Source organism: Carcharhinus amblyrhynchos, chromosome 9 (genome assembly GCF_965287045.1).
Source record: "Carcharhinus amblyrhynchos chromosome 9, sCarAmb.v2.hapA, whole genome shotgun sequence".
NCBI lineage: Eukaryota > Metazoa > Chordata > Chondrichthyes > Carcharhiniformes > Carcharhinidae > Carcharhinus > Carcharhinus amblyrhynchos.
The window spans coordinates 17,604,841-17,630,057 of NC_137332.1; the positions used below are offsets into that span (position 1 = coordinate 17,604,841).

The 25,217-nt window shown below is 46.1% G+C and overlaps 1 protein-coding gene across 3 annotated transcripts in view; it reads right to left on the reverse strand.

Annotated features, from left to right (window-relative positions):
• Nucleotides 1–25,217, reverse strand: part of abca4b (ATP-binding cassette, sub-family A (ABC1), member 4b) — a 155,438-nt gene that overhangs the window by 23,774 nt on the left and 106,447 nt on the right. For all 3 annotated transcript variants that reach the window (XM_080195254.1, XM_080195255.1, XM_080195253.1), the window contains 10 exons: nt 19,802–20,091; nt 17,134–17,258; nt 15,168–15,266; nt 13,521–13,710; nt 11,618–11,712; nt 10,022–10,054; nt 6,690–6,795; nt 4,708–4,782; nt 1,844–2,013; nt 1,483–1,660 (listed from right to left, as the gene is read on the reverse strand). In XM_080195254.1, the coding sequence (XP_080051380.1) occupies nt 1,483–1,660; nt 1,844–2,013; nt 4,708–4,782; nt 6,690–6,795; nt 10,022–10,054; nt 11,618–11,712; nt 13,521–13,710; nt 15,168–15,266; nt 17,134–17,258; nt 19,802–20,091 (1,361 nt within the window). The remainder of the gene's footprint in view (nt 1–1,482; nt 1,661–1,843; nt 2,014–4,707; nt 4,783–6,689; nt 6,796–10,021; nt 10,055–11,617; nt 11,713–13,520; nt 13,711–15,167; nt 15,267–17,133; nt 17,259–19,801; nt 20,092–25,217) is intronic.

Genomic DNA, 25,217 nt, shown 5'->3' on the forward strand with positions numbered 1-25,217 from the left:
AATCAAACCTTGGAAAGGTCCAGAGGAAGTTCATGAGAATGATCCTCATGGTGTGAATCAAACCCATGTCTCTGGCACTGTGAGGCAGCAGTGCTAATCACCGTGCCACCAGTCACCTTCATTTTAACTCTAAATGACCACATAATGTGAAACAGGAAAGATCTTCCCAGTTGATTTATTTCACATTGGATCAACAGAACTTCAGTAATTACATGCTCATTTCTTCCTTGGGGGTAGTTCAGATCCAGTAGTTCATCACTGGATCCTTTAAACTCTTCTAAAAATCATAAACTTTAAAGCTTTAGGCATCACAGATTTCTAATTTCATTGTGCCTGTGAATTGTGTTCATGGTTTCTCACTAAGACTATAATGCTGAACACCTCAAGGTATTCGATAATATTATACGACCATAAGATTTAGGAGCAGAGTTAGACCATCTGGCCCATCAGGTCTGCTCCGCCATTCGATCATGGCTGATGTATTTCTCAACCCCATTCTCTTGCCTTTTCCCCATAACCTTTGATCGCCTTACCAATCAAGAACCTATCACATTCACCACCCTCTGGCTGAAGAAATTCCTCCTTATCTTGTTCTAAAGGGTCATTCCTTTATTCTGAGGCTGCACTCTCGGATCCTAGTCTCTCCAAGAATGGAAACATCTTCCCCATGTTACTCTATCCAGACCTTTCAGTATTTTGTAAGTTTGAATGAGATCCCCCACTTCTTTCTAAACTCCTTCGGGTCCGGAGTTCTCCAATGTTCCTCATGTGTCAAGCTCTTCATTCCCAGGATCATTTGCATGAACTTCCTCTGGACCCTTTCTAAGGGCAGCACATCCTTCCTTAGGTATGGGGCCCAAAACTGCTCACAATACTCCAAATGGGGCCTGACTAAAGCCTTATAAAGCCTCATCAATACATTGCTGCTATGTTATTCCGGGATATGGGGGAAAGGGTGGATCAGGATATTGAATCTGATGATCAGTAATTATCAAATTGAATGGTGGAGCAGGCTCGAAGGGCCGAATCCTGATTCTAGTTTCTATGTTTCTCGTGCTCTCAAAATGAATGCTAACATGGGGGGGTACAGTGACACAGTGGTTAGTGCTGCTGCTTCACAGCACAAGAGACTCAGGTTCAATTCCCGGCTTGGGTCACTGTCTGTGTCGAGTATGCATGTTCTCCTCATGTCTGCATGGGTCCCCTCCGGGTGCTCCGGCTTCTTCCCACAGTCCAAAGATGTGCAGACTAGGTGGATTGGCCCCTTGTTGTCAGGGGAACTAGCTAGGATAAATACATGGGGGTAGGGCCTGGGTGGGATTGTGGTTGGTGCAGACTCAATGGGCCCAGTGGCCTCTTTCTGCACTGTAGGATTCTATGATCCTCTATAATCGCATTGCATTCACTTCCTAATGTTATCGAACTTTGTTAAAAGCTTTTCCGTTGAGTACAATTTCAGCCGTGTGACAGACTGTGACATACCATATCCCAGATGAAGTTGGACACCCAGTAGGTGGTTGGACTCATTCCACTGACAAACTGCAGATGCTTGGCGTTCGAAACCCTCTCCTGAATCAAGTAGAGCACGAAGCTTGCTGGGACAAATGACATTGCGAAGACCACGCTGATGGAAATGACTGCATCCACTGAGGTGGTCAGACTGAAAAGGTAAGCACATGGATAAATCCAACCAGAACACACACGGGAGACCCACGGACACAGTTTGATTGCCATGGCATGCTAATGCTTTCAGATTCCCAACATTGCAAAATAATTGATTGCAACCGACAAAGCCCACCAGGCCTGTAAACCACTGCGCAATAAACGTGCCCCAGGAACTTACACTGTAACTTCCGATAACTGCTCCTTTGTTAGGTTGAGTGGATGGTTAATGACGGTTATGCCATAGTCCCCTGCGGAAAGCTGGTCGGGTAGGTTTGCTCGGAGAATGGCATTGTTGGCAACATTCATGAATGCGATGATGGCGTGCCAGCCTTTGTTGTTGAACCATACCTGGAATAGTGTTATAAGAACATAAGAACTAGGAGCAGGAGTAGGCCACCTGGCCCCCTTGAGCCTGGCACCGCCCCCCCCCCCCTCCCATTCAATAAGATCACAGCTAATCATTTTGTGGACTCAGCTCCACTTACCCGCCCGCTCACCATAACCCTTAATTCCTTTACCGTTCAAAAATTTATCTATCTTTGCCTTAAAAACATTCAATGAGGTAGCCTCAACTGCTTCACTGGGCAGGAAATTCCACAGATTCACAACCCTTTTGTGTGAAGACATTCCTCCTCAACTCAGTCCTAAATCTGCTTCCTCTACCAAAACACTAACCTGCCATTATAGAGCTAGGGAGGGGCGATGGCCTAGTGGTATTATCGCCAGGCTATTAACCCAGAAACACAGCCAATGTTCTGGGGACCTGGGTTCGAATCCCAGCACTGCAGATGGTGGAATTTGAATTCAATAAAAAATATCTGGAATTAAGAATCTACTGATGATCATGAAACCATTGTCAACTGTTGGAAAAACCCATCTGGTTCACTAATGTCCTTTAGGGAAGGAAATCTACAGTCCTTAGCTGGTCTGGCATACATGTATCTCCAGATCCACAGCAAAGTGGTTGACTCTCAACTGCCCTCTGAACAAGGGCAACTAGCGATGGACAATAAATGCTGGCCCAGCCAGTGGCCCCCTGTCCCACGGCTGACTAAACAAAAGGGTAGTTAACAAGGAGTGTCAAAACAAGCAGACACGCATGTTCACACTAGGATTCACCAACAACCCAACTGACTTCACACCTAAAGTAAAGTAGCTTTAAAAATGTGTGGCATCATAAATTGGTATGCCAGAGTGAGAGTTGTACATTATGAGCTGGAGCCCCTGCTCACTCATGCTGAGTTCCCAATCTCGGGTCAGTGAGAGCAATGCCAAGTAAAGACGAGGTGCTTCCTAACACTGGAAATATGACAGTTCCGAAAGACCAAAACAGGCACATCTCCTGGTTACAGAGAGGCACTGGACAAAGATTACATTTTTAAGAACCGTTTCACATACACGATGGAATTGGCGCATGACACAGTCTAATTAGTGGAACTATTGAGGCAGCAGGGTAGCAGTTAGCACTGCTGCCTCACAGCTCCAGGGACCCGGGTTCAATTCCAGCCTCGGGTCACTGTCTGTGTGGCGTTTGCGCTTTCTCCCAGTGTCTGCGTGGGTTTCCTCCAGGTGCGCCGGTTTCCTCTCACAGTCCAAAGATGTTAGGTGGATTGGCCATGGTGAATTGCCCCTTAGTGTCAGGGGGATTAGTAGGGTAAATAGGTGGGGTTTCTGGGACACGGGCCTGGATGGGATTGTGGTCGGTGCAGACTCGATGGGCTGAATGGCCTCTTTCTGCACTGTGGGGATTCTATGTTCTATTTGATTTTTAAAATTTCATTTGCGGTAGATGTAGCCAGCGTAACAATCAGATTCATCGCAGTGTAGGAGGAGGAGGGCAGTGGGGCCTGTTGACTCATGCTGGCTCAGCCCTCTCAGATCACAGGAACATACTATTAAACTGACTACTATCGCTGAATCATTGCTTACTTTTTAAAAAAGAATTGCAAGTCCACGATGTTTTTTTGCGGGTACTGAGGTGAAGAACATGAATTTTGCGAGACGGAGCGTTATTGGAATTCTTTTCTTCAATTAAGAGTTACAATGGTGATTATTATATCCATGGTGAGGGGCAAAAGAGGGGCTCCGATTTAAATCCTCTTCAATGCTGATCACAGATCAATGCGTCATCATCAGTAAGGTTTTATTCAGCAGCCCAGGAGTGGATGTAATTCATAAACTTGTGGATTGTACCGAGGCAACTAATGATTGGGCGGCATGGTGGCACAGTGGTTAGCACTGCTGCCTCACAGCGCCAGGGACCCGGGTTCGATTCCCAGCCTGAGTCACTGTCTGTGCGGAGTCTGCACGTTCTCCCCGTGTCTGTGTTGGGTGCTCTGATTTCCTCCCATAATTTGAAAGATGTGCTGGCTAGGTGCATTGGCCACGTTAAATTCTCCCTCAGTGTACCCGAACAGGTGCCAGAGTGTGGCGCCTCGGGGATTTTCACGGTAATTTCATTGCAGTGTTAATGTAAGAGTGACACCAATAAATAAACATTAAACTGAATAACAAGTGGAAAAATTGTTACCACGCATAAAAATGCAAGTGCCAAAATAAATGTGAAGATAATTTCCAAGAAATATAAATAATCCTCTGGAAATAATCATAGACTCCCTGCAGTGCAGAAAGAGACAATTTGGCCCATTGAGTCAGTACCAACAGCAATCCCACTGGGTCTTATCCCCGTAACCACACACATTTACCTTGCTGATTCCTCTAACGTACACAGTCCGGGACACTAAGGGGTAATTTAACATGGCCAATACACCTAACCTGCACATCTTTTGGACTGTGGGAGGAAACTGGAGCACTCGGAGGAAACCCAGGCAGACACGGGGAGAATGTGCAAACTCCGCACAGACAGTGACCCAAGCTAGAATCAAAGTCAGGTCCCTGGAGCTGTGAAGCATGAGTGCTAACCACTGTGCCACCCATACTAGGCCTCTCATCTTTGCATCGAATGCTTTACAGCTCAAGGAATCTGTTGAATTTTGATCCGAATTCACACTTCGTGGCGAATGATAATGTTTGGAAACCCACCTTGACATTTTCCTCAGTCTCCAAATGCTTCAGGAAAACATTCAGGCTTCTGAATGTCACCTGTGTATTGTTGCCCTGTTGCAAAAAAGAAATAAGGAAATTAAATCAAGCAGGCAATCACTGGGAATAATGCAATATGAATGTTATAAAAGTAATATTGTGGTGGGAGCAGTATATTTGTCAAACACTAGAGGGAGCAATGAACACATGGCCTGTGAATGAGGCACTGCCTTCACAACCTGCTCAAGTGCCCATACTTGTGAAGCAATGAATTGTCAGTGTTTTGCCTGTTTATTTGGGTATGGCCAACACTGATAAATCTTTATGTTGCTTTGAAGTAAGAGTTACGTCACCCCGAGGGCAGAAATTTGAACAGATCGACTGAGGAGAGAACGGATGGGGAGGGTCACCGTGTTGACATTCCGGGAAGGAGGCCGCAGGAGGCGATAAAGGCCCCAGTGACCCCAGGGTTGAGCTTGTGCAAGATGGAAGAGTCAGGTCGTTAAGCCCATCGGATTACTGCCAAAATGTTGAGCTGGATGCTAACATATTTTGGCAATCTGGTTATTTCAAAGCTGTCAACTTGTACACAGAATTTAACCATGAACCCAGACCTCGCAGATTCCAGACTCTGGCATTTTACTTTGTAATGTCTGACTGATGTTATTCTCATCTACTTCAACTGCCTTTTTAACCTTACGTTTATCAGTTCAGACACTTCCACCTGCCTAAACACCCCGGTGCTTTGCCTGGGGCAGCAGGTTGCAAACAGTTTTTATAGGGGCACCCTCCCTAATTGGCACAGAGATGGATTTGATATCTCATTAATGGCCACAGGGATGAAAATGGATGTGGGATTGCGGCAGTGCAGGCCAGATTTAGGCCGTTCATGGCAACCCTTGTTGGAGCTACCGTTTCATTGCATTGCCTGTCTTCCTTGTGACTTCCTGCCCCCAATTCTGATGGCAGCCTTTCCCCCTCCCGTTACTAACCCCCTACCCCATGGTCTCAGGGGAGTGATAACTCCCTGCAGTATCTGAGCACTTAGTGTCCATTCACCCCATGACGATCTGGCACCTATACCCCAATGGCCAGGTTACCTCTTGCAGAGTTTGCCCTCACGTGGGATCTGCTGCGTTCCATGAGTGACTGCCCCTGCCGTGTACCCCTCCTCCATCCAGCTGGTCCGTCCCAGAGAGTGGGTGCAGTGGGTACAGCCGGTGCACCCCCATCAAAAGCTCCTAGACAAACTCACAGTGAGCTAATTATCAATGTTAATTGGCCTTCTGAATGAACTGGGCAGGGTCTTAATGGTGCCCTCCCTCTGCCCTGGCGAAACTCACTGCCACTGGGAACAACGTCGGGAAAGCTGGTACTGGTATTCCCAGCCCACTTACATTCCATTCTTCCATCGGGAAAAAGATACAAAAGTCTGAGCACACGTACCAAGCGACTCAAGAATGACTTCTTCCCTGCTGCCATAGGACTTCTGAATGGATGAACCATATATTAAGTTGATCTTTCTCTACACCCTAGCTATGACTATAACACTACATTCTGCACTCTCCTCTCTTATGTACTCTACAAATGGTATCTTTGTCTGTATAGCGTGCAAGAAACAATACTTTTCATTGTATCTCAATACATGTGACAATAATAAATCAAATCAGATCAAACCTTATTCATTAGATTTGAAGAAGGGTTGTTGGAATGCTCCTGCTTTACCGCAGACAGCAGTTGTTGCGGAGGCAATGGCAATTAAAAGGGAACTTGTATAAATACTTGAAGCAGAAGTAGGGGCTATGGAGAGAAGACGGGGCAGATTGCTCTGGCAACTGAGCTGGCAGAGGTGATGGGCTGAATGGTATCACTCTGCTAGTTTTTGTTTGGTCACAACTTGCTCATTTAGATAAAGGACGATGTAATGAAACGATCACTTTGAAAGGGAGTCGAGTTTCCAGCGATAGAAATGTGTGACCTACCCCAGTGACATTGAACATCCGACCCAACTGAGTGAAAAAGACTTGGATCGGCTTTTCGTCGACGTGTAAAACTGGAAGCTTTCCCCCGACTGAAATCCCACCGTACCTGGAAACAACAGGAGACCAAGCTGAGAGTGTGCACCTCTCACTCGCTAAAATACAAAACCATTACAGCAAATATTTTCAACTCGTTTCTCTCTCTCTCTCTGCAAATAAGAAATTATTGGAGGGCCGAGCCTAGAGCAGGTCACGGTGGCAGGAGTTCTTCAGGACAGTGTTCTTGGCCAATCAGGAGGCCACCTCTGTATTTACCATCCAGTCCCAGCGGGTTCCTGAGGCGGATGGAGGCCCCTAAATTCTGGATGACGGGCAACCCCAGTGGGTGAGATGGGTGCAGCTGAAGCAGGTGAGAAACCAGGGGAACACCTCAGAACGGAGGTTGTCACTGCAGCATTCTGAACATCTAATAGGCTGGCTGTCCCATCCCAGTGCTGCGGGGATTGAGGAGGCATTGATTATCCCCTGGCCTGCCACTCGGAGGGGGGGGACGGCCATCTCCAGTTAGCTGCTAGGATCTGGCTTCAGACGGGGAGATCCTAGTGACGTCATCAACCTCCCCCCTCTCCCCACTTGGCTCCTTAATTGGCCTAATTGTCGCTGTCAAGCTGGTAGCCATGACTGCACTGATGTCGCTTCAGGCCGGATTGCTCAGAAGAAGGGTAGGCATCAGGCAGCCAAAGCGATATTTATGTTTATTCCTGGTCCCACCTCTGTGGAGCTGAGAAGATTCCTTTGGGTGCACTTGTCCTGGCTTCCTCGACAAACATTCACCACCCCAAAGGGCAAGGGTTGCAGGGGAACCCTCCGACTACAGCTCCCCTCTGAGTGCAGACGAGGAAATGCATCGTCATTCACCTTTGCTCAGCTTACACCTTGGAACTCTCTCTCTAACAGCACTGCAGGGATGTACCCTAACCACACGGACCGCACTGGTTCAAGAGGATTCTTTACCATCATCCTTTTTTTAATTCATTCGTGGGACATGGGCTTCACCGGCTAGCTAGCATTTCATAGAATCCTACAGTGCAGAAAGAGGCCCTTCGGCCCATCGAGTCTGCACCAAACACAATCCCATCCAGGCCCTAGCCCCACATACAATACCCACTAATCCCTCTAAGCTACACATCCCTGGACACTAAAGGGCAATTTCTTAGCATGGCCAATCAACCTAACCCGCACATCTTCGGACTGTGGGCGGAAACCGGAGCAAACCCACGCAGGTACGAGGAGAATGTGCAAACTCCACACAGACAGTGACCCGAGCCGGGAATTGAACTCAGGACCCTGGAGCTGTGAAGCAGCAGTGCTAACCACTGTGCTACCGTGCCCATCCCTGGTTGCCCTTCTCAAGAACAACCAGGAATAGGCAATAAATGTTGGTTTTACCCATGATGCCCACATCCTGAGAATGGATGAAAAAGATGCTCTTGATTCTAGTTCTGTCTCGTTTCTCTCCACTGAGACAACTCATAGCCCAAGGGTCAATTTTCCCAATAACTAAATACGAATGAAGTTATAACAAAGCCAGAAACAGCTGACAGCGCTCAGCAACTTGATCGTATCTGTGGAGGACGCTGAGAATGTGATGGTTTGGGTGTAGCTGTTTTGAGAACTCTTCACTTTCTCTGTAAGCGCTGCCTGACCTGCTGAGGGTCATGATGTGGACATGCCGGCTTGGACTGGGGTAAACACAGTGAGTGACCTGACAAAGGGGCAAACCCTGAAAGCTTGTGGGTTTACTATCAGATAAACTTGTTGGAAATTAACCTGGTGTTGTGAGACTTCATACTGCTGAGGGTCACCAGGACCTTTCGGATTTTACTTCAGGTTTGCAGGTTCTGCAGTGTAATTTCTTTGCTTTCTATGTTTATTACTGAATATATCACTGGCCCAATTTGGAAACTATGCATGGAAAGTATGCTGAGCAATGAAAATAAATAGATGAGTGGCTCCACTAAAATAGCGGAGAAATTTGATCGGAACATTTTAAATGCTCAGATGATATCGCACGATATAATTTCCCGACTGTAATCAGAAGACATTAATGCATTGCAAGTGGTTTTAATCAACAGGTAATTCTAAACACACATCAAATACAATGTGACATTTGTGTCTGTGCATGTGTGTGCGTGTCTGTGTGAGTGTGTGCACGTATGTGAGGTTGTGCGTGTGCGTGAGGTGTGAGAGAGGGGGATAGAATATAAAAGCAGGGAGGTCTTGCTGCAACTGTACAGGGCACTGGTGAGGCCGCAGCTGGAGTACTGTGTGCAGTTTTGGTCGCCGCACTTGCGCAAGGATATTTTGGCCTTGGAGGGAGTGCAGAGGAGGTTCACTAGGCTGATACCGGAGATGAGGGGGTTGGACTATGAAGAGAGACTAAATAGACTGGGTCTGCACTCGTTGGAGTTTAGAAGGACGAGGGGGGATCTTATAGAGACGTATAAGATAATGAAAGGGATGGATCGGGTACAGGTAGAGAGATTCTTCCTGCTCAGAAAGGCCAGCAGGACTAGAGGGCACAGCCTCAAGATAAGGGGGGTGCAGTTTAGAACGGAGTTGAGGAAGAACTTCTTCACTCAAAGGGTGGTGAATCTCTGGAATTCTCTGCCCGTTGAAGTGGTGGAGGCTACCTCGCTAAATATATTTAAGTCACGGGTAGATAGGTTTTTGGTAGGCAAGGGAATTAAGGGTTATGGGGAGAAAGCGGGAAAGTGGAACTGAGCCACGACAGATCAGCCATGATCTTATTGAATGGCGGGGCAGGCTCGAAGGGCTAGATGGCCTATTCCTGCTCCTATTTCTTACGTTCTTATGTTACGTGAGTGTGTATGTGAGTGTGTATGTGAGTGTGTATGTGAGTGTGTATGTGAGTGTGTATGTGAGTGTGTATGTGAGTGCGTGCGTGCTTGTGTGCATGTATATACGTGTGCATGTGTGTGAGGCATGTGAGTCTGTGTGTGTGTGCGTGAGGTGTGAGAATGTGTATGTGAGCATGTGCATGCGTGTGTGTGTATATGTATGTGGGTGTGTGTGTCCTGGTGCATGTGTGTATATGCGTGTATGTGTGTGCATGTGTGTGAGGTAGTGAGTGTGTGTGCATGTGTGAATGAGTATGTATGTGTCTGTGTGCATGTTCATGTGTGTGAGGTGTGAGTGTGTGTGAACATGTGTGTGTGCACGCGTGTGAGACACATTCACATTGAAGTCCACTTGACATACTGAACACACCAGACGGCTGGGATTTACAATATGTGAAGGAAGCAATTCAATACCTTTGTTCGTTAACCCAATATTTGTTCTTCATGCTGAAATTGAAAGAAAAATTGAAACAGGTTAAACCTCCCAAATTTTCCAGTTTTCAAATAGATCATTTTATTGCAGCCAATAATGACCCAGGTTTGTGCGATTATAATGACAGCAAAATTACCAATGATCACAACTGTGAAACTGGCAGCAACTTCTTGCTACCCACACTTGTGGCTATGTAGGTAGGAATCCAAAACTTACTCTTCTGCAGGACATACCAGGTCCCAGCAGATGGCAATGTTAAGGAATTATCTAAACTATTGTGAACTTCCTCTTTTATGCTGTACTATTGTTGTAACAAAAATACCCTTGCTGAATGAGGTGAAATTGAGGTTTTAAAGGTGTACCAAGCCATAACTACCTCTGAACAACCTATCCAGCCCTGATAAAAGTACTTTTATGTTGGTGCAGTGCCTAATTTCTAGTTTGTGTTACGAATCCATTGTTTTCAATAAAGTAAAATGGGCAGGACTTTCCACCTCCCCCCGCAACCCCACTGCATGTTTTGCTGTGGAGAGACAGTGCACCACAGGCCGATGGTGGGATCATTCTGTCCCATCACTGCCAACAGGTTATCTGCTGTTCACACCCCACCCCAATGCTGGGGAATGTGCAGTAGGGAGGTGAGGAGGGGAGTTGCCACCTGCAGGACTGGAAGATCCCGCCAATGGGAATAGCTAGATATTTCAGCCATCGCCTTATTCCCTATTGTGTCCTAAGCTTGTTTTCACGATCAGCAAAACATATGAACGAGTGAAGGATGATCAGTGCATCTTCCTTCTTGGTTTATTGTTTCTGAGAATCCTTCAATGTGATGACTGCTTAGCTTGTTTGATGACATCATTGTGACAGGATGTCTGAAGATCTCCTTAACTTGGTATCAGAATAAAACTATCACTGTTTTATCAGGGCTACAAAACAGTTGTTCAGCAATTGTTCTGACTCAGAACACCTTTCAAACAATGGTTTGTCACATGAAAAGAGATTGAACAGTTTAGGCCTATACTGTCTGGAATTTAGAAGAATGAGGGGAGATGAAATTGAGGTATGCAAGATGATAAAAGGTATGGATAAAGTAGATGTGGAGTGGATGCTTCCTCTTATGAGGCATTCTAGGATGAAAGATAAGGGGTGGCAAATTTAAAACAGAGTTGAGGAGAAACTACTTCTCCCAAAGAACCTGTGGAATTTGCTACCCCAATTGTGCTGGATGCTGGGACAGTGAGTAAATTTGAGGAGGAGTTAGACAGATTTTTAATTGGTAATGGGTTGAAGGGTTATGTGGAGAAGGCAGGAAAATGGGGATGAGGAGCATATCAGCCATGATCGATTAACAGAGCAATGGGCCAAATGGCTTGATTCTGCTCCTATATCTTATGAACTTATGAACCAAAAACCTCATTCAACAAGGTTGATTTTTGCAACAAAATCACGGCATTCTGAGGTCAGTAGCGAGCATCATAGACCCCAAATTCTGGACCATTATGTTACTTAGACGCAAGAAGATTTTGTTTGTGATTTTTTGCTTCTGAACATGGAGATGTGCACACAATGGACCCTACCTGCTTTTTATTAGTTTGGGGTAGGTTTTGACGAGGAAGTCTGAGATGTTTCTCTGGGTAAGATTCTGCAGAATGTCTGTTGTCTGCTGGATTCGCTGTAATGGAGAAAACAACTCATTTGGTCAGAAGCGCTAGAATTCGCTTCACGTTTAAAAAATTTAACAGGTTTCCATTAAATAAATGAAAACAAACGATGCTGGAAATAATCACCAGGTCAGGCAGCGCCTGTGGTGAGAGACAGAGTTAACGCTTCAGGCCGAGATGATCTTCCATCAAAATGGATGAAACGTCTGATGAAAGATGACCTCAACATCAAACGTTGGGTGGCGTTTTACCGGCTTGCCCCACCCATCGATGGGCGGAGCCAGTAAAATCGTACACGAGCCGAGAAATTAGGATCAGGCCCAACTTCTCAGCTCTTGTGATTTTAAAGGAGTCGGATTTCCAGCCTCTCACCGGAAATGGGCAGGATTCGGAATAATTTACTCAAATATATTTTAATGAGGATTACCATGTGGTTAGTGAGCCCGGCGCTCACTTGTCTTTAGGGCCTTGACAGAAGAGGTTCTCTCTCGGTGAGGAAAATGCCTGCTTCCCATAAAGGGGAACAGCCGTGTTGGACTCATCAGTGGAATCAGAGGCCAATGAGCTCCCCGGGGAGCACAAGGGCAAGGGGAGTGCCCCTTGGGTAGTGCCAGCCTGGCAGTGCCACCCCGGCACCTTGACACTGCCAGCATGACACCTGGGCAATGCCCACTGGGCACCTCGGCACCACCTACTGGGTAGTGCTGGAGGTGGGGCTTGAAGGAGGTGGCCCAGTTGGGGGCCCGCTGCCACTCTGCAATGCAATCAGATTGGGGGGGGGGAGAGGGTGGAGTGATCAGTCTGAGTGGCATGGGGTGCGCTGTTTGGGTTTATCATCAGCTGTGGGCCTCATTGACTGTGGTGGAGGGGAGAGTTCTTCAGGCCTCTTGCAGCAGCAAGGATCCGGCAGTGTCTCTCTGTCTGTCAGACCCCTGCTGTTGGAATTGCGCATGTGCATGCGCATTAGCTCCCTCTGCAGGCTGGCTCCCACTGCCTGCAGCAACTTGTAACAGTCTAGCTCATATTTTCAATGACTAAGTGCGTAAGATTGGGTGTGAAAGTTCACCCAAAAAACAGATCAGGAACTCTCCCATTTTTATGCCAGCTGGACACTTAGAAGCAATCTCATAAAATTCTGCCCATTAACTCTATATTTCACACAGATGCTTCCTGACCTGCTAAATATTTCCAGCATTGTTTGATTTTATTTCAGATTTACAGCATCTGCAGTATTTTACTTCTGTATTCTAACAAAACAAAATTGAACTTGTTGCTATTATCTTTTTCCATTTTCTTTGGTAATAGGGTTACCATTGAACAATGTTTTCCTAAGATACTCTGACACTATTTGTTCTTAACACCACCACGTTCACACACGCACACAAACATACACACAGATACACACACACGGACACACATGCACACAAACACATACGGAGACACACACACATACGCACATACACATGCACACACACATATGCAGACACACACATGTGCATACAGACACACACATGCATACACACACACACATACACAAGGACACACGTGCACACAAACACATACACAGACACACACATATGCAGACACACACATGTGCATACAGACACACACATGCACACACACGTACACACATACACAAGGACACACACACACACACATGCATATGCATATAGACACACATGTACACAAGGTCACATACACACACACACAAATACATACACAGACACACACACATACGCAGACATATATATATGCATACACACACTCACACACACAGCTCTCTTTAATCATTTGAATGAGGAAGGAGTGTAATTTCTACCTGTACTGGAGGAAGGCCACCAGCCCCTTCAGGGCAGTCAGGGAGCATGATCAGTTTGCCTCTTGTACTGCACTGGCAGGATGGTGATGAGTTACGGCCGGAATAGACAGGGGATTGGAGGAGGTTGACAATCACAGGGTCATATTTTGGGATTTTCCAAGCAGAGCTCTGACGACTGCAGGGATAACCCCTGGATTGAAAGAAATACAAGGGTTATAAGATGCATCAAAACCTTGGAACAGGAATTCTTGTATTAAGATATGTATAACTTGTTTTTAAGGACAGCATTGATCTTAAAACATGGGCTGGATTTTTTGGGCCTTTGGCAATGGGCTGGGAGCTGGTGGCTGGTTGGTCAGCGGATGGTTCAATGAGCCACTTAACTACCTAAGGGCCACTTCTATCCCTGTGGGTATCTGCCTGAAGGCGGCATTCCAGTGGGGAAAATTGCCCAGTGCAAACCCAATGGCTTCCCAGTAAACCCCCAGGGAGGAGGTTGGGGGGGAGGAGGGAGTCATAAAATCATAGAATCTCTACAGTATAGAAGGCAGCTATTCAGCCCATCGAGTCTGTACAAGCTACAATCCCACCAGGCCCTATTCCTGTAACGCCACAGATTTACCCTGCTAACTCCCCACACTAGGGTCAATTTAGCATGGCCGATCAACCTAACCTGCACATCTTTGGATTGTGGCAGGAAACCGGAGGAAACCCACGCAGACACGGGGAGGAAGTCCACACAGTGGCCCAAGGCCGATATCGAACCACCCTCAATCACCAGGGCCTGGCTTACCGCAGCAAACCTGAAACTGCTTCAAGGGTGCCTGGCCATTGACGTGCCCTCTCTCTACAGCTGCAGGTGCAGTCCCAGCAATGGCCAGGGTTGGTGGTGGCGCTGTTGAACTGCTGGCTCTTTGATTGGGCTAGGGCAGGTTGTCATCCTTAATTGGATGGCAACCCAGTAGTGGCCTCCTAATTGGCTGCTGTGGATAGCATACCACCCTGAGTTCTTTTTGAGAATGGGCATCGCTGGCAGGGCCAGCATTTGCTGCCCATCCCTAATTGCCCTTGGTTTGCATTTCGGAAGGTATTTAAGAGTCAACCACATTGCTGTGGGTCTGGAGTCACATGTAGGCCAGACCGGGTAAGGAGGGCAGATTTCCTTCCCTAAAGAATCATCGAATCCCTACAGTGCAGAAGGAGGCCATTTGGCCCATCGAGTCTGCACTGACTCATCAACAGAGCATTGCGCCCAGGCCGACTACTCAACCTATCCCTGTAACCCCATGCATTTACCCCGCTAATCCCCCTAATTTACCGAAAGGACATTAGAGACAAGGTGGATTTTAATGACAATATTTTCATTATCCCCATTAGTAAGAGAATTCCAGATTTATTAGCTGAATTTAAATTCCACCAGCTGCCATGGTGGGATTTGAACCACTGTTCCACACCCCCCTGACCCCCCCCCACCCAAGGCTTTATCCTGGGCCTCTAATCCAATAACATTACCACTCCACCACCATCTCCCGCTGCCCCCTGCAGCAGGGGGGTAGTCTCCCATTCTCAATCCCGTGGGGCTTCTGGCACCTGAAGAAAATCCAGCCCATGATATCAGGGAACAGGGTGGATAAACCGGAATCTTACTCAATGGGACTCCCCCTCATACAACGAGTCCCAAATCCAGGGTTATTCACCAACACCTCTGTCAGCTGACTCGTGTCCTTATCCCACGGACGTTCATTGCTGTGAAAATAAAGAGAAGGATTGTTATTTAACAAATACACACAATGCAGATCAAGACAAAGATTTTACTTTCTTGATAACTTCTCCGAAACTTAACAATTTAAGTCAATCTTTAGCATCAATGTAATAGTAAATTGGGGCATCCACATTCTCTAAAAATTCATTTACAGGATGTGGGCGTCGCTCGCTAAACCAGCATTTATTGCCCATCCCTAACTGCCCTTCATCAGGTGGTGGTGAGTCTTCTTCTTGAGTCGCATCAGTCCCTGAGGTGTAGGTACATCCACAGTGCTGTCAGGGAGGGAGTTCAGCATTTGGACCCAGTGACAGTCAGGATAGTGTGTGACTTGGAGGGAAACTTCCAGGCGGTCGTGTTTGTTACAATTGTCATAGAATCACAGAAACCCTACAGTGCAGAAGGAGGCCATTTGGCCCATTGAGTCTGCACCGACTCTCTGACAGCATGTCTTACCCAAGCCCTCACCCCTGCCCTATCTCCGTAACCCCCGCACATTTACCATGGCTAACCCACCCAATCTACACATTCTTGGGACACTAATGGACAGTTTAGCATGGCCAATCCACTTAACCCTCACATCTTTGGACTGTGGGATGAAACTGGAGCAGCCAGAGGAAACACACGTGGACACGGGGGGAATGTGCAAATTCCATAGACAGTCACCCAAGGCGGGAATCGAACCTGGGTGCCTGGCACTATGAGGCGGCAGTGCTAACCATGTTGCTTTGGGCTACCGTGCTGCCCTTATCCTTCTAGATGGTAGTGGTTGTGGATTGGGAAAGTGACCCACCCATTCTCCTATTAACACATTCTGCTATGAACTTTACTCCACTATTAGCACTTTCTTTAGTCTTTAACACAGCCATCAATGCTTCCTTTGTCCTGTGTCTATGAAATACTGGTCAATCTGTCCTGAGCTCCCACCTACCCCTGACCTTATATTCTGCTCTCCTTCCCCCCCCAATGATATAATCCATCACATTTCGAACCTCCATTTAGCTTTGAAGAAGTCTTACGGACTTGAAATGTTAACTCTGTTCCTCTCTCCACAGATGCTGCCAGACCTGCCGAGCTTATCCAGCAGTTTCTGGAGTCTTTCATGCCTGTAATAATCTTACTGTGGTCAGTCTTCCATCACCAGTCACCCTTTTATTTACGGTGATATCTGAATACATTTCAAGGGTTATAGAGTGCAGGTCAATTCCAAGTCTATGGACACCCGGCCTGAGTGAAGCCAGCTAGTTTTAAACCTTCCCCCTCTGCACTACTCTTTCCCTCTTAGGCCAGCCTCCACTCACCTAATGCTCGTACTCCACGAGGCCCACAGGAAGATTCCCCATGATTCCCTAAATGGAGGTTAGCATAACAGTGTCCATCCAATAAGGACAGATGGGACCTGGGTTTATCACCTCCAAAGATATCAGTCCAAAGATGTGTGGGTTAGGTTGATTGGCCATGCTAAAATTGCCCCTTAGTGTTCTGAGATGCATAGGTTAGAGGGATTAGCAGGTAAATATGTATGGATAAGGAGGTAGGGCCTGGGTGGGATTGTGGTTGGTCCAGACTCAATGGGCCAAATGGCCTCCTTCTGCACTGTAGGGTTTCTATGCTTCTATGATTCACCTCATCCAAAGGAGAAGACCTCTGACAATGTAGCACTCCTTCAAGTACTGCATTGATGTGTCCACCTAGAACATATATTCAAGCCACAGGTTTCTGACATGGGTGAGGGAGCTAACATTGAACAGGGATGCAACCTTTCGCCAGTGTTTTGCTGTTGTCTATAAACTAAACTGTACAAAACTTAGACTAACCTGAAATGGTCATAACCGGTTTGAGTAGCCCTACCTGAAGAAGGTGAATTGTTTTCCGTACATCCACGGGTGAACCGTCAAGCTTTTATACTCCCCAAATGGAGGGATTATGAGTGAGAAGATCAGAGCCAATAGCACAAAGTTTGCAGGAAGGAGGAACTGTTGAAAAGGAAGGTTTTTAACTCAATAAATTTTATTTATTAGTCAAGACTAACATTAACACTGCAATGAAGTTACTGTGAAAATCCACTCATCGCCACACTCCGGTGTCTGTCCAGGTCAATGCACCTAACCAGTACATCTTTCAGATTGTGGGAGGAAACTGGAGTACCCAGAGGAAACCCATGCAGAGACTAGGAGGATGTGCAAACTCCACACAGACAGTGACCCAAGCCAGGAATTGAACCCGGGTCCCTAGCACTGTGAGGCAGCAGTGCTAACCACTGCGCCACCAGGCCGTATTGAATCAGCTGCCTAACTCTTGCAGTCAGCACAATTACAATAATGTGGAGATGCCGGTGACGGACTGGGGTGGGCACGGTGAGAAGTCTCACAACACTAGATTAAAATCCAACAGGTTTATTTGGAGTCAGGAGCTTTCAGAATGATGCTCCTTCATCAGTGCTCTGAAAGCTCATGATTCCAGATAAACCATAAGACCATAAGACATAGGAGCAGAATTAGGCCACTCAGTTCATCAAGTCTGCTCCGCCATTCAATCATGGCTGATTTTGTTCTCATTCCCATTCTCCTGCCTTTTCCTCACAACCCCTGATCCCTTATTAGTCAAGAACCTATCTATCTCTGTCTTAAAGACACTCAATGACCTGGCCTCTACAGTTTTCTGCGGCAAAGGGTTCCACAGATTCACCACTCTCTGGCTGAAGAAATTCCTCCTCATCTCTGTTCTAAAGGATCATCCCTTTAGCCTGAGGTTGTTCCCTCTGATTCTAGTTTTTCCGACTAGTGAAAACATCCTCTCCAAATCCACTCTATCCAGGCCTCGCAGTATCCTGTAAGTTTCAATAAGATCCCCCCCTCATCCTTCTAAATCCCAACGAGTACAGACCCAGAGTCCTCAGCTGTTCCTCATATGACAAACTCTTCGTTCCAGGGATCATGCTTGTGAATCTCCTCTGGACTCTTTCCAAGGCAATACATCCTTCCTTAGGTATGGGGTCCAAAACTGCCCACACTACTCCAAATAGGGTCTGATCAGAGCCTTATACAGCCTCAGAACTACATCCCTGCTCTTGTGTTCTAGCCCTCTCAATATGAATGTTAACATTGCATTTGCCTTCCTAACTGCTGACTGAACCTGCATGTTAACCTTAAGAGAATCTTGAACAATGACTCCCAAGTCCCTTTGTGTTTCTGATTTCCTAAGCATTTTCTCATTTAGAAAATAGTCTATGCCTCCATTCTTCCTTCTAAAGTGCATTACCTCACACTTTTCCACATTGTATTCAATCTGCCACTTCTTTGCCCACTCTCCTAAACTATCCAAATCCTTCTGCAGCCCCCCGCTTCCTCAATACTCCTGTCCCTCTACATATCTTTGTATCATCTGCAAACTTAGCAGCAATACCTTCAGTTCCTTCCTCCAAATTGTTAATGTGTATTGTGAAAGGTTGCGATCCCAGCACTGACCCCTGAGGCACATCACTAGTCACCAGCTGCCATCCTGAAAAAGACCCCTTTATCCCCACTCTCTGCCTTCTGCCAGTCAGCCAATCCTCCATCCATGCCTGGATCTTACCCTTAACACCATGGGCACTCAACTTATTTAACAGTTTCCTGTATGACACCTTGTCAAAGGCCTTCTAGAAATCTAAATAAACCACATCCACTGGTTCTCCTTTATCTAATTTCCTTGTTACCTCCTCAAAGAACTCTAACAGATTTGTCAGACATGACCTCCCCTTGACAAAGCCGTGCTGACTCAGTCCTGCTTTATCATGCACTCCCAAGTACTCTGCGATCTCATCTTTAATAATGGACTCTAAAATCTTGCCAATGACCGAAGTCAGGCTAACCAGACTATAATTTCCCGTCTGCTGCCTCCCTCCCTTCTTAAACAGCGGTGTTATATTAGCTACTTTCCAGCCCTCTGGTACCCTCTCTGCCTTCCTGAAAGATCACCACCAATGCCTCCACAATTTCCTCAGCTATCTCTTTTAGAACCCTGGGGTGTAGTCCATCTGGTCCAGGTGACTTATCCACCTTCAGACCTTATAGTTTCCCCAGAACCTTCTCTTTAGTGATAGCCACCACACTCACCTGTACCCCCTGACTCTCCTGGAATTGTGGCATTCCACTGGTGTTTTCCACCGTGAATACTGATGCAAAGTAACTATTCCGTTTCTCTGCCATTGCTTTGTTTCCTATTATTACTTCTCCAGCCTCATCTTCAAGTGGTCCAGTGGCAATTTTTGCCTCTCTCTTACCTTTTATATATTGAAAACATTGGTGAAGGCATTGCCATGGGGGAATAAACTTGGTTTAGCTGAAAAAGACGCAATGCATGGACATGTTCCTTCTGTTGACACAGGATGAGGCCCTGTGTAACTTTTCAGGTGCTATTGGAAGCTACTGCAGTCTTCATTTGTTTATTCACTATAAACGCCGTGCATTTACCTTGAGGCAAAGGCACACACTGGGAACAACATAGATCAGCCCGGGCCTGATACTTTTCATTGTACCTGTGCCAAGAAGTCCTTCCGGCTGCGAATAGCATGGTTGAATCTTTTGATAAACAATGCCTTGAACTGTTGTTTGATCAGTTCTGAACCTTTAATCTGCCTGGAGCCTTTGCCATCGTTTGCAGCCGGTTCCTGCTTGTCGATTGTAGGCTCGGGAGCCCCTGCAGTGGCGAGATCTGTGCTTCCCGCTGGTGGCTCTCCATTCGCTTTTCCCTCGGAAGTCGATGGTTTCCTTTCACAGCTTTGCCTTTTCTCCGGACCCTGTCCATTCTGGGAAGTTGCTTTGGAGGCTAAATAGATTTAAAATATTACCGGCATTTCAATTTTTCGACAAAACATTGGAAACATGTTGGTTTTATTTGTGAGGTTTAATCTTATGATTAAATCAACTGAACAATATAAATTAGGGACAAATCTGTCCTTCACTTAGTCACAGGTTTTCCAAAGTTTTCCGATTTATATTAAATAGAAACAAAGAAAATAGGAGCAGGAGGAAGCCATGTAGCCCTTGGAGCCTGCCCTGCCATTCATTACGATCATGGCTGATCATTGAATTCGATAGCCTGATTCCACCTCTCAAATTGACTCCTTACCTGTTAAGAGAGAACAGAGCTGACTTTTTGAGTCCAGATGACCCTCTGTCAAAATAAGCTTTGACAAAGGGCCATCTGGATTAGAAACGTCAGCTTTTTTCTCTCCTTACAGATGCTGCCAGGCCTGCTGAGATTTTCCAACATTTTCTCTTTTGATTTCAGATTCCAGCATCCGCAATAATTTGCTTTCATTATTTGACTCCCTGTCTCTTAGTTCATTGATTGTTTCTCATCTATAAGTCCTTTCCTGGCCTGTGCAAGACCTCCTCCACACTTCTGACCTTGCCTCAGCCTTTCATTCCTGGCCTGCTGTGTACTCCTCATGTTCCTCCCTCCCCCATTCTACCATTGGGAGGGGAACTTTCATCTGGCTCACTGCAAATATTCTCCCCCTTTCTCCACTTCCTTTCTATAAAACACACAACTCGAATGCATTTCCATACTCCCCCACCAGTTTGTAGCAATTTCTCTCTTGAAGTGACAAAGTCTTTAAGAAATCCTCATTCTCCTTCATGGCTGTAGTCATTAGCGGCACCTTGCATTTATATAGCACCTCTAACACAGTAAAACAGCTCACGGTGCGTCCCACAAACAAAACCTCTCAACGAGACACTTCAGTTGATATTCGGACAGGAGAATAAAAGCTTGGTCAAAGAGGTTTGTTTTAAGAATGGTTTGAAAGAAGGAGAGAGAGAAAGAGACAGACAAATGTAGAGCGGGAATTTCATATCCATGATAATATGAAGGCAGTGAAGGAAATTGGGAATGTGTGATAGGCCAGCAATCCAATTGGAGAAGGAAATAAGAATGGGAGGTATTAGTTTTGAGATTTCCACCATCTGCAGTATTCTGCTTTCCGATTACCTTCAGGAGACGTTGGGTGCAACAAGAATGGTGAGATGAGGATATCAGATGATAAGTCTATTTAGGAATAGGAGCTCAGTTGGAAATAGATAGTTCACTTGGAAATCAAAAACTCAATGGAAACTGGTGAAGTGTACAAATGAAATAGTGAAGAGGAGCGATACCACGTTCCCATGGAAAAATTGACTTTGGAGTGAGGTGACCGCAAGGTATACAAAATAGCAAACGAAAAAGACAGACGTGGTGGGCAGAAATAAAGATGACAATAAACGTTGCTGAAAAGAGAGACATGCTGCTGAAGTTTTTCATTTTGTACTCATCAGGATAAGGAGCCAAATTTCAAATGATCACAACAACTTATACCACAGGAGAGCGTGGTGCTGATTGGTTGTTAAGTCGACTGTGATTAATGAAAAATGTCAGTACCGTGTCTTGCTTCTCAGCAGTTTTCAAGTTCTGTTCCCACCAAATGAAAATTGACAATTTAACATATAAAAAGGGAATATGCTTTGTACCAAAATTATTCCTTCCCCTTTTGAGTTTTGAAATGACATTTCAATGTGATTACATTGCTGGTTATCAAACATGTTATTTTGTGCTTTCACGCAAGTACACGTCTGGCAGCCTAATAATTAGGTACACACGTAAATTACACATCATCACATCAATGAGACATCCCGGTTCCATAACCCTTTTGTTCTTCCATTTAACTTGAGTATCACTTAAAAGTGTCTTTTGCACCAGACGTTTGTGAAATGACTATTTTCCAGATGATGAGAGGGTGTTCTTGCTGGGGTACAGATAATGTTGTGGATAAAGATGAAAGAAAAGGCCTGATGGCTCAGCGGGTTTATTCAGAGAGACGCCAAACTGTACACACAGGGAAAGACCGCACTGCACCGACAGAACTCATCTCATTCACAGCGGCAATACCCTCAGACTTTGGATTAAGAAGGAGGGAAAAATAAAAATCTACCAGGGTTCTCAGTCCTCGACACTAACCAGAAGTGCCTGAGGTCTTGTGGTATGGTGGTTGTGTCCCCATCTCTGAACCCAACAGCTATGAGTTTCAATTAAATTTCAGGGCTTTAGGACCATGGAAGGTGCATTCTTATCGTGGTCAATGTGCCTGATCGTGATATGGAGATGCTGGACTGGGGTGGGTACAGTAAGAAGTCTCATAACATCAGCTTAAAGTCCAACAGGTTTATTTGGAATCACGAGCTTTCGGAGCACTGCTCCTTCATCAGGTGAATAGGGTTTGTGGTGCTGATGGCAGCCATGATGTAGAGATGCTGGCGTTGGGCTGGGGTTGGCACAGTAAGAAGTCTCACAACACACCAGGTTAAAGTCCAACAAGTTTATCACAAGCTTTCAGATGGACTCACCTGATGAAGGAGCAGCGCCCCGAAAGCTCGTGATTCCAAATAAACCTGTTGGACTTCAACCTGGTGTTGTGAGACTTCTCACTGTGCCTGATGACAGGTGGCAAGAGTGGGAGAGACTCCTGGCCAGCCATTCTGCAGAAGGCAAAGGCAAACCATTACCGTACCTTGTCAAGCGTAATAATGGACCAATCCAGTTGAAGTTGGATGGTGGCCAACACCCTCTTAGGGTGAGGGAGGAGGCAAAGTGTCTGTATGTGGACATTAGGCTTTGGCTATGATTCCCCTCTATAACCAAATACTCAACACATGAATAATGGATAGTATCAGTGTACTGAGCTGCATTATTAGCTTCAGTAGAGGAGGCAAGGATGGATAATTGGACAAAGAAACACTTCAGGATATTTATAGACTGGCAGGAGCATTGACATCATTGCATGAACCCTGCAGCTACACACTTCTGATTGAGTTCAACACTGTGGCACCATCTGGGGGGTCCCAAGCCTGGCAACCAGCAGGGTAATATTCCTCCTAATTGGCCACCTCCATTAAGGGTGATTAGCAGGCCCTCCACGCTGCTGGCCCCATTACAGACAGCTCTGAAGTTTTGCCAGCATTGATTGAGGCGGGTGACCCTGAGGCAGTTCAAGGGTGTGACAGCGCTTCAGCACGGAGGCACCTTCAGAGGCGTGGAGGCAAATAAAAAATGATCAGGGCCAAAGCTTCTGGGCCCCTCCGAGTGAAGGGGAAATCCTCTGAGGGAAATGATAGGACTACCAGTGGGACCTCTCCAGCCTGCTGCCCTGTCCATGGGGCATGGAGCCTTTGGTTGTGGCAGGGCCCTCTATCGGAGGCTGCCAGCCTCCGAACATGGTGAGGAGGTGGCTTGGTGGCAAAATACCAGTGAAGCTCCAAAAGCACCCCACCAATAGCAATCTTAATGATGTTAACTAGCTTCCTACTTCATCCAATTGTATTCCCAGCCCACCAGTGAGAAACTTCCCTGGTCTTGGGAATGCACTGGGGAGCCATCTGTCCTGACTGCCGCCATTTTCCTGGCAGCATGGACCAGGAAAATACAGCCCCAGATGTCAGAGATACCCACACTGGCTGGTGTACCAGGCAGAATGGGAACTGTAGCACAATGTCAAGGCTACATACATCCAGAAACTCACTAACAAGACAGGCTTTGGTTTATCTAGTGATTATGTACATTTCTTAAAACTCAACTCATTGATGTTAGGGGTGGCACGGTGATAGAGTGGTTCGTACTGCTGCCTCACAGTGCCAGGAACCCGGGTTCAATTCTGGCCTCGGGTCACTGCGTGAACTCTACACATCCTTTCCATGTCTGCGTGGATTTCCTCCAAGTGCTCCGGTTTCCTCCCACAGTCCAAAGATGTGCAGGTTAGGTTGATTGGTCATGCTAAATTTCCCATTAGTGTCAGGCGGTCTAGCAAGGTAAATATGGGGGAGGGGGTTATGGGGATGGGGCATGAATGGGATTGTTGTTGGTGTAAACTTGATGGGCTGAAGGGCCTTCTTATGCTTTGTAGGGATTCTATGATTCTTTAATTGATAGCATTCACCTAATAGGATAAGTAATTGTGCTCTTTCCTGGTGATATTTTTAACTGTACATTGTGGTATAGTCAGTAACTTGTGATTTTTGACATGGACATAGACTGTGGTATGTTGGCAACTGGCATCACCTATTATTGGTAAGGTGCTTAGTCCAACTCCTGGTATTTCATCCTTTGAAGTAAACTTTTGAAGGCTTTAAAAGCTTGGAGAGCAAAATCCAAAGAAGTAGCGATTAGCTCCTCCATTAATAATGTGGAAGTTATTAAATTTAATGCCCCATAATTACCTTTCTTTCCCAGTCAGCAGAGCTGTTCTGAAGAATGATTTCTGTGGTGGTGATTGGGGTGGGTGGGGGACACACATTCTCAACGCCATTCATTATGAAGGGATTTGTTTTTTTTTGTAGTCGGGCCAGAGATTTTGGAACTGTAATGTTTGTAAATGTGTCGTAATGACTTTTGAACTGCTGCACTGGTTCCCATCACAGATAGTGCCGGGAACTGAGTTCAAAGGGCAAGATCAGAAATGTCGATAACCAGAATGGGGACTCAAAGGAAAATTAGTTAGCTTGCTTGTTGAATCAAGAATCTGACATTTTATTCAAAATTTTATACAGTAATTAATTATGGGATGAATGTGGCTTTATAAGTTTATGCAGCTGGGACCAAAAGAAAAAATAAGCTTATTTAAACACTGCAATGAAGTTACTGTGAGAATCTCCTAGTCACCACACTCCTGTTCGGCTACACTGAAGGAGAATTTAGCATGGCCAATGCATCAAACCAGCACGTCTTTTGGACTGTGGGAGGAAACCAGAGCACCCAGAGGAAATCCATGCAGATACAGGGAGAATGTGCAGACTCTGTACAGACAGTGACCCAAGCCAGGAATCGAATCCTGGTATTGGGGGGCAGTGGTGGTAACCACTGTGCCACCATGCCACCCAATCTTACCTACCCATTTGAGTATACGTAATTCCCCTCTTGGCATT